Raw genomic sequence first — 16878 nt, 5'->3', positions numbered from 1 at the left:
GTTTTTGAGAAAAAATCAAAATGCAAATAAATTTGAATGCCTATAAGAAGTTTGTTTTCAATTCTGTCAATATTGTTTCCATCATTAATACTGACATGAGTATGGTTTCAACTTGTGTCATAAATTGTAATATAGTAATAAAAGTGCAATAGAAGTATCACTTGAATTGATCCAAGCATGCACCCCTAGATTATTTTGATGCAGTGCCTTTTTCAAGTACCTTATTTACTTTTCCAGGACATAATAATAATATACGTTTAGGTAAAAAATGAATGCAATGAGCGGATGGCATAGTGATGTGGGTGATAGCAATACAAGAAGACAAGAAAAGCTGTACAGGCTCATGGAGAAACTGAAGAATATGGCAAGGGAAGTTCCTCCGTAAGTTTGTTCTGTATCTGGTTATATCTTCCTCTTAATCTATAGATGGATGAAATATGATGCTATTATTAAATTTGTGTTCATATGGTAAGGCCAAAATAGTTTCTTTGTGCTTTAAACCACAAATATTATTATTTTCAGCTCATTTATGCAATTTTGTTCCTAATTTTTATTTAGGAGCATTGATATGTCCATATTTGTCTTTTTTTACAATATTGATTATCATTTTTCTCCATCTTAATATATCCATTATAATTTAACTTGATATACATATTGCAGAAAGTATCAGCCTCGTCTCAGCTATGACTTGCTCTCTGCCTTGGCAAGCCTGCTACTTGATGACACGGTCCTGCAAATTGTTGCTGAATTGATTGACCTACAGCACATGACTGAGAGACATCTGCATCAGACGCGCTGCAGTCTACTAGCTCGACATCGAGGTGTAACAGCCATCTTGAATTTATATATATGTTTTTTATACTACTGCAAACCTATTACTATATAAGTGGAATATCTCAAATTTAAACACCCAAATATATTCCTGTTGCTTCATTGCTAAATGTTGTATTTATCAAGGTGTAACAGCTATCATGAATTTATACATGTTTTTTATACTACTGCAAATCTATAGTATAAGTAGACTTTCTCAAATTCAAACACCCAAATATATTCCTGTTGATTCATCGCTACATGTTGTATTTTTAATCAATGTTCTTGTATGTGCTGCTTAGCTGAGAAGGAGCGCATGAAGAGCCAGCACAAGAGTGAAGAGGACATGGCGCGGTGTAGGGCGCGACTGCACGCCTTACCGCAGATGCAGGCGCAGCACAGCGCCCTCGAGAATGACTTGGAGCGCCGGCATCAAATGGAGCTGCAGAAGTGCAACTTGGATGCGCTCAAAATCATTGATGAGAAGGTTAGCGGGTATATATAGACTAGGGTAGATATTATATGTGATTAAATTGTTAACACATATTAAAGAAGTGTCAGTTTAGTTCTGTATAGTTTGTCATGAAATTGTTGTAATGATAGCAATTGAAAGGAGGGAAGCGTAGACAAGTAAGTAGTACAGAAGGTATAGCTTGAAGAACTGTTTTTTTATAAGCAAGATCAGCTTTCATTACGAAAATATTATTGTCATAAAGTAAAATGTAAGGAATTTAATTGTGATGTTGGAATTGCTTATTATGTTGACAGATTAGAAAATTGCAGCATGAAATAGTACAAATTATCGTACGAAAAGTATTTTTTCAGATAGTAAATGCTACAGGAAACCATTATTATAGTAGAAGTGAGTGAAATGGCACAAACGTGATCTAATGATTTAGTCGAGCATTTTGATCCATCCTCCGTAATAAATGCACAAATTGTGCATTTATTTAGTAATTACTAAAGTTATTGCTAATCAAATTTAATTCTGTCAGGTGGTTGAGCAGCAAAGCACATTGGCGAAAGTGGGCGTTCCAGGATTTTTCGTGTCCACAAACCCAATGGACGTGCGGGTGCAGATGTACATCCTTGGCTTCATTATGAAAATTAGTCAACAAAATCCATCATATTCCCTCAGCTCCTCCTGATTTCGACCAAAGCCATTGCATACCATGCACAAATTTTCCCTTATAAGTGATATACTTGACTTAATGAAGACATTTCGCTCACTCCTGAATTGATCACATTTTGATTGCATAGAATACCTAAACTTGTGGCAAACACTTTGTTGATTTATTGCCGACATTTCACTCTCTTTCAAATTAATCACCGAGATCAGCTAGCCTGCACGAGTCTCACTTCAATGTTATTTGTTGTGGAGCACGTGCGCGCGCGTGTGTCGCGCCCTCTCAGCGCAGTGCGGTCCACTGTGCTGTGTTGAATACTGAAATGGCGTGCTTGCTTTCATCCTTCATGCATGCTTTTGAACCCTCAGTATAGAGCGTAATAATACCGTACCAGTTTGTGATCTTCCAGTGACTATTCTTCTGGCAGATTAAAATAAGGCGTGTAATAATAAACGCTCTGTTTCTCTACATCATTGTGATATATTTATCTCATAAGTTTAGTTCTAAGATATACGAGCAGAAGTATTGTGCTCTATTCTTTACGAACATACAAAAAATGATGTTACAAATGAACTAGTCGAAGTGCACGGTTTCATTTTCCTACGTACATCGAAATTTATTTTCTCTTTACACCTGAGATTGACCTAGTGGAGGAATCTTCAAGTTTCAGAATAATTCTATCCACGACTTTGTTAATTTGATGGCCAGCCACGAATATATTCCGAACCTGGCTTCCGATTTCAGCGTCGGAATGCATCAAAGCTCCTTCTACAGACTCCAGGAACCTGTTACCCAAAGAAATATGCGGTGAAATCTGGACTAAGACATTTTTTATTTGAGTTGTCTCTCGAATTATCTTGTCAGCTATACCTCACGATACCTTAAGGCTGGTAGTCAGAATGCAGCGAAGTTTTTGCAATCATCGTGTAAAATCCTTGATCTGCCCGAAGCTCGGCCAGTCGCTACCCTCGAGCTTGTACTCTTTGTAATATGATATCCTAGCCAGCCCCTTTCTAGCGGCAGCAGGCCGCTTTCAGGTGGCCGAGGAATGGCCAGCGGTCGGCTATAACTAATTAGACTAGGCCGACCACTGGCCATGTATCATTCCTCGCCCCTCATTGAATTTGCCTTCACCATGCCGCCGTCGTGAACTGACAGTTCAGTAATTTACGACGTCTCTTTCCTCTCACACCTTTCACAACGCCTCCATTTGAGCAGCTAGTATGCGGGATTTTCCCTCCGCGTATCAACAGGCTCGATCATAACTATTTTTTGAGAAATAATATTTACAACAAGGAGGCTGATCAAGGAATGCCGAGTATACCATTCAATGGAGAATAAAAATTACAACCCGTTTGCATCTCGAAAAAGTGTAAAAGACGCAAACTTGATGAACAATAATATTCAAAGTTTCCTGTAATTTCTTTTCATTATAACTTTTTTAATACAAAGTTTACATATTTTTTGTTCCTGGTCACCGTTTAGAAATAAATAGCTGGGTAAGCATGGAAAAATTCATATCGCCATCTCATTTACGAGGGGAGTAAAGTCCAGCCTAATTTATGAAGAAACTCATAGGGAAGAGCCGAGCCTGTCCGTAGCCTCGCGGTTCTCAATCAGAACCCTAAGACGTCAACGTGTCAAGAGCAGCTAGTAGCTCAACATGATCCCAACAAGAGGACGAAACTAAACAAAATATACTACAGGAAAATACCGGGCATCGTGGACTCGTTCGTAGCGCTGTTATGGTAGAGAAAATAAATTATTCTAGAACGAGTTCTAAAATTATCCTAATTGAGGAAAATATATTAAATGTTGATTTAGGATGAAATTGTAAGTGTCAAGTTGATTTAAAATTGAATAATTTAATTAGAACTATCGTAAATAAGTAATTGAATGTGAACGAAAAACGGTTCGGAAGATAATAGCTTTCGGTCTGCTCGTTAATAAAAATTCTTATGCTTGAAGTCAAAGCCGGTATGTGATGCTGGAAAAGAAACGAGCAAGCCCTGAGGTAGATTTATTCTATACTTAATACCATCTGGAGTCATGATCTGGAACATTTCTGCTGCATCTACAAAACATTTTCATATGCGCGATAAAAATAAATTTAAAGATGCAGTTCATGGACATTAACGCAACATTATTATGCAAAAATTGTACGAAATAATTGGATGCGCCGAGATTTTTTTTAAGTTCCCCAAGTCTGCTAACAGCCGTGCAATGGACAGTATATATTTTTGATAGTCACACAAGTGAATCGTGTATTTATATACGCGAAACGTGACCTAAGCAGCAGTTACTATAAATTATCGTGACGAATATTTCGTTACTTAAATACCCTAGGTTAAGGCACCTGAGATTTCTCAGCAGAACTGATGCCCAAAATTGTATTTCTTGAACTGAAAATTTGCACGAGCCATTTTATCACTTGGAAGTCAGCTACAATTCGGAAACGACTGACAAAGAAAACTGTAGTTGCTAGCATTCTACCGCCACACGTAGCAGCGTACCCAACACAACATAAATACTATAATGTAATTTGGCAAGCAAAACGACGCTTAAAGCTTCGATACGAGTTAAGTAGGTAGCAGTGTGACACGTCAACAAGTGACGTACAATTTAGTGAGGACAAGACATATAAATACTGCAATATTAACCATAACTTAATAACTTATACCGAGTATTTTCGTTTGAGTGACATGACCTGGACAAACAAACAACAAATTTATTTTTAGGCAGAAATCGTTTTTTCTTGTACTGGACCTTAGATCAGGACTTATAATTAAAATTACTTGCTAGTTACAAACATGAATAATAACGGAGCATTTGTCCGAGTATTTAGCTGAAAAAACAATATTCAAAAGTCATCAATGGTTTGGCACGCCTTTTGCAATGCAACACAAATGCTGCCGTTCCAAACTTAACTTCACAATACAGTGAAGAAGCTTACCATAGGTCACTTTAATGTTTAAAATTCAGTAGTGAATAAATATAATGAAAACTCCGAAAAGAAGATATTCAGATCCTTGTAAAAACTGGAAGCACATACGAGATTCTTGAAGTGTGGAATATAACACTTAGAAACTTAAATTAAGAGAATCACACGGTTTATAAAATTGTTTTGGCATTTCTTCCACCAGTTGGTAGGTAGGAGTTCACTTATTTAGTGAGTTAGCAACGCGATGGTCGCAACACAAAAACAATACGTAACAGCTGCCGAACACAATACAGAGCGGGTAAAGCCGCGATAACTTAGAAATAATAGCAAGAATCATAGATCGCGGCAAAACTAATAGCCGCGATCACCTAGAATATAGCAAGACTGGCAGCCGCTGAGCACAATAGTTAGTGGCTACAGCAGCTATCATGTAAAAAAATTGCAAGAATGACAGCTACATAACCCAATAGTTAGTGGCTACAGCAGCTATCATGTAAAAAAATTGCAAGATTGACAGCTACACAACACAATAGTTAGTGACTACAGCAGCTATCATGTAAAAAAATTGCAGGAATGACAGCTACATAACACAATAGTTAGTGGCTACAGCAACTATCATGTAAAAAAATTGCAATGACAGCTGCATAACAGTATAGGAAGCCACTACAGAAGGTAGGGGCTTCCTATATTTTTCCTATCCGGTAGAAAAAATAGGTTTTGAGACGTAGAAAAATACCTCGCGCAACTCGATGCATTTGTGACAAACTATTTCATGTTATCCATTAGAAATTGTGGATAGGTACATACTTAATTATTCTGCCTTTTGTCTGTAAATTTAGGTTTTAACTTCTGTGTGTTTTTTTCACTCCAAACTTTATTAATTTTCTGACTTTATTTGTGTTCTAGATTTATCGAATTGACGATGGAGCTGGTCTCCGAAACGTTTTCAATAGAGATATGCTGAATTTTTGTGGTGTTTTCTTCGCTTTTAATTTCTAAACTATTTCTCCTGATGGCTGAGAATCCAACAAATGAGGTAGGTTTGGCTTATACCTCCGTAGTGTTATTCTAGCATGACCTACGGTTATCGTCATAACATTTCTTACTTAAAGTAAATTATCATAAAAGTACGATTGAGACATTAAAGTGTTTAGAGATCCAGCATACGAGATATTCTTGGTTTACAAGGAAGCATTGAAGACACTAAGGTTGGCAGTAGCGCATGTCACGCCTGCTCTTCACCCCAGCAAAATAAATGTTCACCTAATGAACGGAACTTAGAAATTTAGGAGCACTTACAGAAGAAATTGATCCGAGTGAACTAGCAGATAAAAACTAACGCTGAAGAAATCCCAGATCTGTAGTAGTGAGCGAGCAAAAGTCAATCGTAATGATGTAAAATTTCGAGCATGTAAAGTCTATTTATAATTTAATATAACCTCACGCCATCATTATAGATGCACTATGAATCAGAGAAATCTTCCAAGTCAAGGACCGTCGAGACAGTCTCAGCGTCAAGACCCCTGCTGGTCGTCTTATCGGATATTCTCGTCACGCCACACGGCTTCATATTAAAGTTAGGCCTCTCAGCCGAACAGTGAGGGAAGAGATCAGTTAGTCCTGATGCCGAGTCTCGCCGCTTGCCAGCGTTGCGTCTTTCTTCCCTCGACTTCGCTAATAACAAATCTGTGCTGTTAACAAAACTGGTCTCAGCGACCGCGCCACGACGGCCTACAGCGCCGTGGGAGCGGCTTGCATTTCTGCGTTTCTTTCGCTTTTGTCTGCCCATGTCGCCGCCGTCTTTACCACCAACTGCACCAGCAGGGAGGCGTCTGGCGAGGCTAGGACCAGGCAAGGCACCATGCAAGTATCCACCGTATTTCAGGTCGTCTTTGACGTTGTTCTCGTGTCCATTGTACCCCACATAATTTTGGACATTTTTCCAGCCCGATGGAGAATCATCTTTACTATTAATATCTTCACTACTGGACGGTAGCGAGGCTTGTCTACTGAAGAGACGAGGAGGGGAGCGGTGGTAAGGCTTGAAGGTTGGAGTCACGCGGTGCGAGCTGAAATTCGGTGACACTTGCGTGGCCTTGTCAACGAGCGGCGCGTGACGCGGGGACGCGAGGCGAGGGAACCGCAAGTCCTGGTCCTCCAGGGACGTCTGCACGCCTATGGTCGCACGGCTGCACAGCGCTGCCTCCTTCACGTCCTGCACACAACAACTCCCTTCCTCTCACTTCATCCCTTCCTCTCACTTCATCCCTTCCTCTCACTTCATCCCTTCCTGCGACTTATTTCTCTCAACTCAGGAATTAGTAGGAGCACAGAAATTTTTTAAAGAAAATTGCAACCAGCATATTTAGAAGTTTAACTACCCAAATATCGCTTCTATGGTTATTAATTACTAATGTATATTCAGTACTTTAAGCGGAAACACATCTCTAAATTGCCTACTCACCGCAATTGCAGAGGAAGGATTATTACCAGCAGAGTTCAACACTACAGACAGCACGTTATATATGTGCTAGTATTTTAAAAAATGAATCAACAATCAATGCGTTCAGACGTTTTCCCCCCACATTCCGCTGCTCCGCAAGCCCACTAATCCATACAACCTTTAAAAACCTTAAAAAAACACTGAGCTCATCTGAGTAATATGTAATATAATGATATATAATAATATATATAATAATAGATAAGCTCTGCTGAATACAACTCAAATAAGTTCTAGTTAAGCAACTGGAAGTAACAACTGATATTTTCAGTTTAATGGTAGATAAGCTCTTCTGAATAAAACTCACATAAGTTCCAGTCAAGCAACTACAAATACCGTAATAACTAAAATTTTCAAGTTAATGGTAGACGTTTGCCTACGCTAGGGCGATGGTTGGACTCTAGTCCTAAAATCGTAAGTTCTGACCGCGTGAGCAGCGAGCGGGGCAGCAGCAGGAGGGCAGGGGCTGGATGCTGCTGAGGAGGAGAGCTGCAGGCGGCGCATCATGTTCGAGAAAAGTGTGGTGTCGTCAGCACCAAAACCCACGCCCGTCACCAGCTAAAGGGATACTACGTGTTACTTCAGACGCTTATTTCTATAACTTTAGTCAGTGCCAGAAAAGAAAAACGCCAAGGCAAAGAATGGAGCAAAAATATTTTCTGAGATATGTGGTCGAAAAGACACCACTCTTCGTTCCACTACACAACTCAAGCCACACATAAATGAAGTATGCACACCACAGAGCTGAAGCTGCTGTCCTCAGACGTGTAGGAGCCGCGCCGAGACTCGCGCGCCCCGCTGAGTCTGCGCCCCAGCCACCCGCGCCGCCCTGACTGCGAGACTCGAGACGTCCTGTAAAATATTAGTAATTAAAGATTATTTATCATCTAATCGGATTAATTTCTACGCCACCTCCCGTAATTCAGAAGTAGGTTTATTACAATGAAAGACTGCAACACACCAGTAAGTTGACCGTCTTGGTAGGGAGTTAGTTACATTAACCCTAAACTAACACGAACTTACCAAGACAATTGCCTCTGTTTGGTAATTATCATGACTAGTTCACTATCTCAATATAGTGAATCAGATTATTTAGTCGTTGCAGCTAGCTTGTTTTGTGAGAAGTAACTCGATTGACGGTAGAGAGCACGCATGATTAAACAAAACTTACAAGCAAATAGGTAATTGTACTCCATTAATATCCCAATTTTCCAACTGAAATGAGTAGTACGGGTTGCCAGAGAGAAAATGTCCAAGACTAATAAAGTATGCACGGGATAATTTCTACTCAATTCTATGAATTCCCAATCGTAGAATAGGAACCGGTATCCTTCGGTACTAGACTTAGAATTTTATATCGTCAACATATTGATATCACAAATCCAGCAGCACACACATGCTGCTGGACTGCTCGATATTTAAGCGACGTAAACGAAGATAACAAACGACGGTAATCACTGTCACCTGTGCCGTGCCCGGCCGCGACTTGTTGCAGTGTTATGGGTGAGTTCAGTTTGACGATCCCTAAATAATGCTTATAGGTACTTGTTTAAAAAGTCTTCAAGAACTTGTACGACTGAAACGTAAAATTACCACAACAGAGAAATCCTGTTCGTAAACCGGCTACTCATCACAAGAAAATTTACCTGGAGCTGAATGAGTGCACGGACGCTCTGTTGGGAGCCCCAACACTAAGTTAAAAAGTCTTCAAGAACTTGTACAACTGAAACGTAAAATTACCACAACAGAGAAATCCTATTCTTAATCTTGCTACACATCTCAATAAAATTGACCTGGAGCTGAAGGAGTGCACGGACGCTCTATTTGTAGCCCCCACACCCCCAGCAGGAGCAGCAGCAGCAGCGAAGCGCACGATGGTGTGGCGGGCGGCCTCGCGCTCCACGTCGGACACGTGGAAGGAGAGCTGCGAGTCTAGCGAGTGACGTCGCATGCGACCCTTGCGCTGCTGCCGGCTGCTGGCGTAGTACTGGAAGCCGGACTCAATGGAATACCTGCACGGCAACACAGTCGTCAGAGACCTGATACTNCTAGATGTGTATAAGAGACAGGGTAGAGCCAGTCATTGGCTGCAAGAAGGTTGTGAGCCGGAACAGCGTGAATAGGTTAGACCCTGTCTCTTATACACATCTAGATGTGTATAAGAGACAGATATTATATCGCTTGTGAAATTTATGAAATTTAAAATTCCTTTTCACTTTAAAAATTTACTGTATAATTTGACTTAGGAACCTCCTGCAAATCTGAATAAAGTGTACTCCTGTCTCTTATACACATCTAGATGTGTATAAGAGACAGGGGTGATCAATGTCAGGGTATCTTCTATCACCATCAAGGTTATCATACGTCACCCTCTTATAACATGTTCTGTACCCACATGGTAGAGTCACACTCAGTGACGTCATCCCTGTTAAGGCCTATATATAGCTCGATCTGTGCACCGCTCGTCAGTTGTAGCGGTACTGCCTAGCCGTCATCATGCTAGTCCGCTCCTCCGGCACATACTTGTGCTGTGCCTGTCAATCCCCGTCCTTCTGTACTCACCAAGCCAGTTCATTATTATAATAGAACTACGTAGTGTTACCGTGCGTTTCACTTGTCCTGCCTTAGTCCTACTTGAAACTACAAGTATACTGACGCTCAGTTACAAATCTATCAGGTGGTCGTAGAAACAGACCTCTGACAGTAGCTGACGTTATAAACTACAGAAGTTGTAATGTGCTACGTTACAACTGCCGCACCTGGCGATGAAGAGCCGCCACACCTGCGCCGTGTTGCTCGTCCAGCAGAAAGACGACACCACGAGGGGCGTGCAGGTCCACGCCAGCACCTGCCCACACCCAACATTACAATGAAGACAAAAGACAATGAACAAAAAAGTCAGGCATGCCGTCAGTAGCAGCAGATACTTCCTCATAATATAAACTCATAACACTTCCTCATAATTCTAAATTTCTAATACTTCCTCATATTATAAACTCATAATATAAGCTCATAAGACTTTCCAATAATACAAATTCATATTACTTCCTCATAACAGTTCAAAATATAAACTCGTAATACTTCCTAATATTAAACTTCGGCATTAAGCTTGGTTCACACCAGACTGTCGGGCCAGTCACGGTCCGTTCCCAGCCAGGGGCCTAGTCCGGTCACGGGCCGGCCTCACTTCAGTTAATTTCGCATAATGTTGGATTAAAAAGCGACTGGCACGTGTCCATCAGGATGGAATGAATCAATTCTCAATTTCGGCAATTCATGCAACCATCTTCATACAATAAAACATTTATATATTTTCTTAATATCGCCTGATTTTGCAACGATAATGTGATTCTTTTAGCATCATAAATAAGACATTTTGCTGGAAAATTCTAGTCATATAAAATTGATCGTGAAAAAAAAACAGAATTGTTCAGCATGATTATGCCATGCAATGAACCAAATAGCAAAGAAGATGAACACTGAAAGGAAAAACTTAAGCTCATTCGTAAATGAATTTCATAGGTTGAATTCAATTTCCAGGTCTCCACTATAAACGTTATGTACCGGAGTGACTACGACGTAAGGGACAACAGTGCTGTGACCGCGCCGCATAGTTGTAGTCAAGGGGCACAGCTCGTCTCGCTGTCTCTTATACGTGTCGACCTGCTACTGGAAATACACATCCCTGTTTGTTTTCGTAACCTCGCTGAACCATAAACATTGTACAGTATATGCTATAAATAATGTTTTTTTTTTGTTGTGGGAGAGCGTGAGACCTGCATCTTGAAGACGCTCAGGCTGGGGCTGGACGAGACGGAACACTCGCTCCGCTCCCCCAGGAACGTCGACGATAAGCCAGCCTCACATCTGACAACAAATAACAAATATATTTCTTAGTAACGTTGTCGATAAGCCAGCCTCACATCTGACAACAAATAACAAATATATTTCTTAGTAACGTTGTCGATAAGCCCACCTCACATCTGAAAACAAATATATGTTTTAGGTTTTAATGTCTAACTTTGGAGTTTGACTTAGGTATAACGATTGTTTTCATTCGTTCTTGATTTTCGAGCTGACGATTGAGCTGGACTCCGAAATGTTTTCAATACAGATATGGTCAATTTACTTGGCGTAGTCTTTGCTTTTATATTCCTCGTTAACTTGCGTTTTGTGCAGACTAAGGATATAAGTAAATATCTTTATATTTACATATGAGGTGGGTGTAGGGCAAAAATATATTTACATTATTTTTACTTTATAATACACATTATATTTGTATTATAATACAGGAGGTGGGTGTACGGGTAAAAAATGCTACATTTCAATGGGCATAAATATTATGAGAATGAGCGGGCTTGACATTATCTAGCTTCAAAAACAATACATGGAATAATGCTACTCTCATATGCATGCGGGAAAGCTAATTGAATCATTCAGCTAATTCACCACGAATGCTCCATACAATGAAAATTGTTCTGGCTTCTTTAAGACAGTTATATACCCTTTTGCGGAGACGACTCATTCAAGACGTCAAAATATAACTATTCTAAACTTTTTATTGTGTGTTAATCACCATGAGAAAATCTGCAAAGTAGATCATATATTTCTATGGCTGCCCCCACAGGTTAGCCCGCAACAATATACTAATTTTTTTATTAATTAGGACAATTATTTCCCTCATGTATGACCGAATAGCATACGAGTTGCAAATTAAACTTGAGATATTGGTACGTACAGGATGTACTGCCGCAGAGCTTGCTGCCACCTGCCAGAGTGCAGGTAGTAGTGCCAGTGGCAGTAGAGAGTGAGTAAGATATTGGTACGTACAGAATGTACTGCCGCAGAGCTTGCTGCCACCTGCCAGAGTGCAGGTAGTAGTGCCAGTGGCAGTAGAGAGTGAGGGCCCCGCAAGCTGCCAGAGTCACGAGCAGCACTGCCAGACGCACGATGCTCTCCACGACTTTAGTGTTGTCGCTTGACGTCAGGATGTTGTTGCATTCCAGCTTCAGCTGACACAATCTTAGCATCCCTAAAAAAGCAATCGTAGTAAAATTTCACAGTTGCGGGAAAAAAATCTTAGCATCCCTACAAAAACAATGGTTGTAAAATTTCATAGTTGCGGGGAAATTTTATATAAATGTGAAGGAGGTAAGAATAAATTGAACCAGAATGTAGCAAATAAACCCAACCGCAGGTGACGAGTGGACTTATGCTACGCATTAGGTTTAGTCAATTGACTCATTCGCCATCATGTAAGGGAACGCGGTTTACTCTGGGCCCCAGCAAAAAAAAAGTACATGATATTAAGATTAATTTACTTGCGAGAAAAAAAAAACAAGGGTTGCTTGAGTCTTCAGATCCCAAAGTTCACGCTTATAAATGACTTTCTTGCACTATGCATCTCATGGATGAAATTCTCGTAACGCTGCCTTACACTAAAAAAATGGCGCGTGCAATTGTGTTTTAGCTTCATTAAAAATCATCTCTGTTGGACTTGTGTACGAAAAAATAGGTCAGTAATTGGACATACAGCCTTTACGAGGACAAGAGACTCAAATAAAACTTTCACTGCTAAACGTGATTTTAAAATAAGTAAAAATTGTCCATTACTTCATATTTTAACGCAATTATCTCTAAGTTCATCGCCGTAAGGTGGTAAAATTAAAGACAATTAAGAGATTTAGCACATTTTGCATAGTGCAAGAAAGTCATTTATAAACGTGAACTTTGGGATCCAAGTACTCGAGCAATCCTTGTTATTTCTAACTTCATCATCGTAAGAAGACAATTAACAATTTAATTAACAAGAAGACAATGACGAGAGTTAGCACCATTAGCGATGAAGCGATTTTTAACGCAAGTATTTAGCGATTTAGCGATTTTTAATGCAATTTCTTCTAAGATCTATAGATCGCCGTAAAGAGGTAAAAGTAAAGGCAAATAACAGAGTTAGGACCTTTAGTGATGAAGAAGCAGGTGGTGAGCAGCACGAGCGTCAGAGGCACCAGCAGCAGCGGCAGCCGCACGCCCAGACTCGGCGACAGGAAGCAAACGCCGTGCAGGTTGTCCGCTGATACCTGCACCGTGTACAATAATCTACACTACAATGTTAACAACGAACACAGTCGAGCCGTTTACTACTCGGTCGAATGTTTCAAATTAATAGGAAACACATTCATAATAAATGAAACGACACTTACTAAGTATACAAAAGGAATATCTGAAAGGGAAACAAGCATGTGTGTAATGGATAATGTGATTATAACTGTGACAGACACTAATTACAGGCTTGTAGGACGCCTGCTTTAAAGGAATCTAGCTTAACAAAATCTAGACAAAAGATTGGCAAGATGCTAGTTTAATGGAAGCCAAATATTTAAAGGAACTTGAAGGAGAAATATCGTCATCACAAAAATATCATTGGATAAAATACTGAGAGTTAATAGAAATTAAACGAAACAAAACCACTTTCCCCATCTTCGTTCAAGTTTTGCCGCTATTTCTAGTCAGTATCAACAAAACATTTTTCTAAATTAGAACCTCGACAATTGTGAGCTCCAAAGTCAGCTCACCATATCACAAACTTGTGATGATCATCTGTGTCGAGCTAACATCTGTAGACTGACTTAGAAATAAATAAAGACCTGAGGAATAAAGGAATAAAGTGAAGAATATACCTGCGAGCGTGGTGATGGTGAGCACGAGTGGCAGGAGGCACATACCTGCCCCATGGCGAGCGTGGTGATGGTGAGCACGAGTGGCAGGCACATACCTGCCCCATGGCGAGCGTGGTGATGGTGAGCACGAGTGGCAGGAGGCACATACCTGCCACATGGCGAGCGTGGTGATGGTGAGCACGAGTGGCAAGCACATACCTGCCCCATGGCGAGCGTGGTGATGGTGAGCACGAGTGGCAAGGACCACGCCACAAGATGGTAGTACGCGGCGCCCTTCTCACCGCCACCTCCCACGCGCTGCTCGCCACAAACTAGAAACAAATAATTCGTGTTTTATAATTTCCCAGAAATTTTTTTGGGCAATTATAGAGCTTTAAAGCTCTATAATTGCCTATAATCATTTACAGCCTTACAAGCCCACAGTACGGGGCAGAGATATGACCTTTCTTATAAGTTCATCAACACATTTGAAGAATGTGATGCAAAACATCGAAGTATTAATTAGTGAGGTGGTCTACCTAAAATATTAGATGCTATCTGTTCTATGGTCCGCTTGATTAACCTAATATGTTCATTTGATAACTATAATTCAATCTATTTATTTATTACATTGCGCAATTATATAGGTAATCAATTGCGTAGATCATTCTGATGTTATTTCTTCTGCAAACTTGTTAAGATCCTAAATATACAGTACAAAAAAAAAAAGTTGCCGTGATCTCCCCATTTTTAAACAACTGGTAACTTTACAAGAACACTATATTATTGCAAGCGGATAATAATAATCTTTGAATACACTAACGGAATCAAAAGGCTGTTAAAGTTTGCTTTAATTATTGACGTTAAAAGCAAAATAGAGCATTTGGACGTCACATTTCCCCATTATTACACTGCACTAATTTATGTTATAATTTTACTGAGTGAAGGCAGTTTTACCTAGGCAGTTCTACAAGAGTACAACGAGTATATAACTACATGTCCAACTACTGAATGTAGGAAGTTGATCTACATGTACAACGTACCGTATGTAGGAAGTTGATCTACATGTACAACGTACTGTATGTAGGAAGTTGATCTACATGTACAACGTACTAAATGTAGGCAGTCCTACAAGAGTACAACGAGTACGTATGTAATATACAAGTACATATACACCGCGCTTGCATTAACAAGTCGTATCAGCGGTGCTCACCGAGCGCGGTGAAGAAGCAGTGCCACGAGTACGCCAGGATGAGCAGCCACACGGCCGCCGCCACGCCGAAGTAGTAGAGGCACACGAACACGACCACGCACGACATGTTGCTCTCCGTGCTGCAGGAGCAACACTACAGCATTAGTAGAGGCACACGAACACGACCACGCACGACATGTTGCTCTCCGTGCTGCAGGGACAACACTACAGCATTAGTAGAGGCACACGAACACGCACGGCTACGAACATGATTAGCACGCACAAGCTCACGCACATATCGACAAGACATCCTGTAGAATGTAGATCACAACAGCTAATGATCGTTGTAGATCGCAGCGAGCTACGTGCACTTGGAGTGTATAGAAGATCTAAGTAATGAACTTTATTCTGAACTATTTACGAAAGCACAACACATTACACCTAAGAGATCAGCTTAAAGACGAGATAAAAATTATTTATGGGGATATTCGTGTGGCGTTACAATTTATTAAAGAAACTTTAAGCCCTAGCAAGTCAATGGCTCTATACCACAGAAGTAAAGTAACTTGAAAAATGTAGATCCGCATACATTTATTTAACTGAACAATTCCAACAACACATACAGCATAGATGCAGTGAATATTCAAGTTCATCATTATGGGAATAATTCAGGTAATAAATAGGAATAATTCAGGAATAATTAGGAATAATTCAAGTAATAAATATGACTAATACATGTATTAATTATTGAATGGCGCACCTGGGCTCATGGGTGCGCAGTGTGCCGTCGTAATAAATAGGTATTAAATAGGTAATAAATAGGCAATAAATAGGTAATAAATAGGTATTAAATAGGTAATAATAGGTAATAAATAGGTAATAAAAAGGTAATAAATAGGTAATAAATAGTTAATAAATAGGTATTAAATAGGTAATAAATAGGCAATAAATAGGACTAATACATGTAATGACTATTGCATGGGGCACCTGGGCTCATGGGTGCGCAGTGTACCGTCGTAATAAATAGAAAATAAATAGGAACAATTCATGTAATAAATAGGTAATAAATAGGAACAATTCAGGTAATAAATAGGTAATAAATAGGAACAATTCAGGTAATAAATAGGTAATAAATATGACTAATACATATATAATTATTGCATGGCTCACCTGGGCTCATGGGTGCGCAGGGTGCCGTCTGCGTGGCACGTGACACGCTCACGCACGCCGCTGTGGTACTGCACCAGCAGCGCCACACCCGCCACCAGACAACAGCCACACACGTACAGCAGCAGCGCTGACGGGTAGTGCCGGCACCCGCCACACCGCCACTCCACCAGGTACGTCAGCTGCCGGGGGGAGGGGGGTGGTGATGATTGGGGGAGGGTGAGGGTGATGGGGGGATAGATGTGTATAAGAGACAGAGCCAATGCTTAACTGCAGGCGAGTGGCCAATGCATAACTGCAGGCGAGTAGCCATTGCATAACTGCAGGCGAGTAGCCAATGCATAACTGCAGGCGAGTGGCCAATGCATAACTGCAGGCGAGTAGCCAATGCATAACTGCAGGCGAGTAGCCAATGCATAACTGCAGGCGAGTAGCCAATGCATAACTGCAGGCGAGTGGCCAATGCATAACTGCAGGCGAGT

At 40.4% G+C, this 16878-nt stretch overlaps 2 protein-coding genes across 2 annotated transcripts in view; one reads left to right on the top strand and one right to left on the bottom strand.

Moving 5' to 3' along the window:
- The first annotated feature begins 200 nt into the window (after window positions 1-200).
- Window positions 201-2519, top strand: LOC108670050 (protein DGCR6). The gene is made up of 4 exons (XM_018157500.2): window positions 201-381; window positions 661-821; window positions 1113-1297; window positions 1806-2519. The coding sequence occupies exons 1-4, from the start codon at window positions 269-271 to the stop codon at window positions 1956-1958; spliced, it is 612 nt and encodes a 203-aa protein (XP_018012989.1). The 5' UTR covers window positions 201-268; the 3' UTR covers window positions 1959-2519.
- A 3300-nt stretch (window positions 2520-5819) lies between these two features.
- LOC108670048 overlaps window positions 5820-16878 on the bottom strand; it is an 18649-nt gene continuing 7590 nt past the window's right edge. Inside the window, exons 8-18 of the mRNA XM_047880688.1 lie at window positions 16400-16578; window positions 15251-15369; window positions 14257-14369; window positions 13338-13458; window positions 12209-12410; window positions 11155-11245; window positions 10138-10226; window positions 9172-9390; window positions 8116-8230; window positions 7805-7936; window positions 5820-7093 (exon numbers count right to left, since the gene is read on the bottom strand). Of these exons, the coding sequence (XP_047736644.1) occupies window positions 6341-7093; window positions 7805-7936; window positions 8116-8230; window positions 9172-9390; window positions 10138-10226; window positions 11155-11245; window positions 12209-12410; window positions 13338-13458; window positions 14257-14369; window positions 15251-15369; window positions 16400-16578 (2133 nt within the window). The 3' untranslated portion in view covers window positions 5820-6340. The remainder of the gene's footprint in view (window positions 7094-7804; window positions 7937-8115; window positions 8231-9171; window positions 9391-10137; window positions 10227-11154; window positions 11246-12208; window positions 12411-13337; window positions 13459-14256; window positions 14370-15250; window positions 15370-16399; window positions 16579-16878) is intronic.

This window comes from Hyalella azteca, unplaced genomic scaffold (assembly GCF_000764305.2).
Source record: "Hyalella azteca isolate HAZT.00-mixed unplaced genomic scaffold, Hazt_2.0.2 contig5918, whole genome shotgun sequence".
Classification (NCBI taxonomy): Eukaryota; Metazoa; Arthropoda; class Malacostraca; order Amphipoda; family Hyalellidae; genus Hyalella; species Hyalella azteca.
Note: the sequence above shows the minus strand (reverse complement) of the source record. Positions and strands in the feature narration are given on the sequence as shown.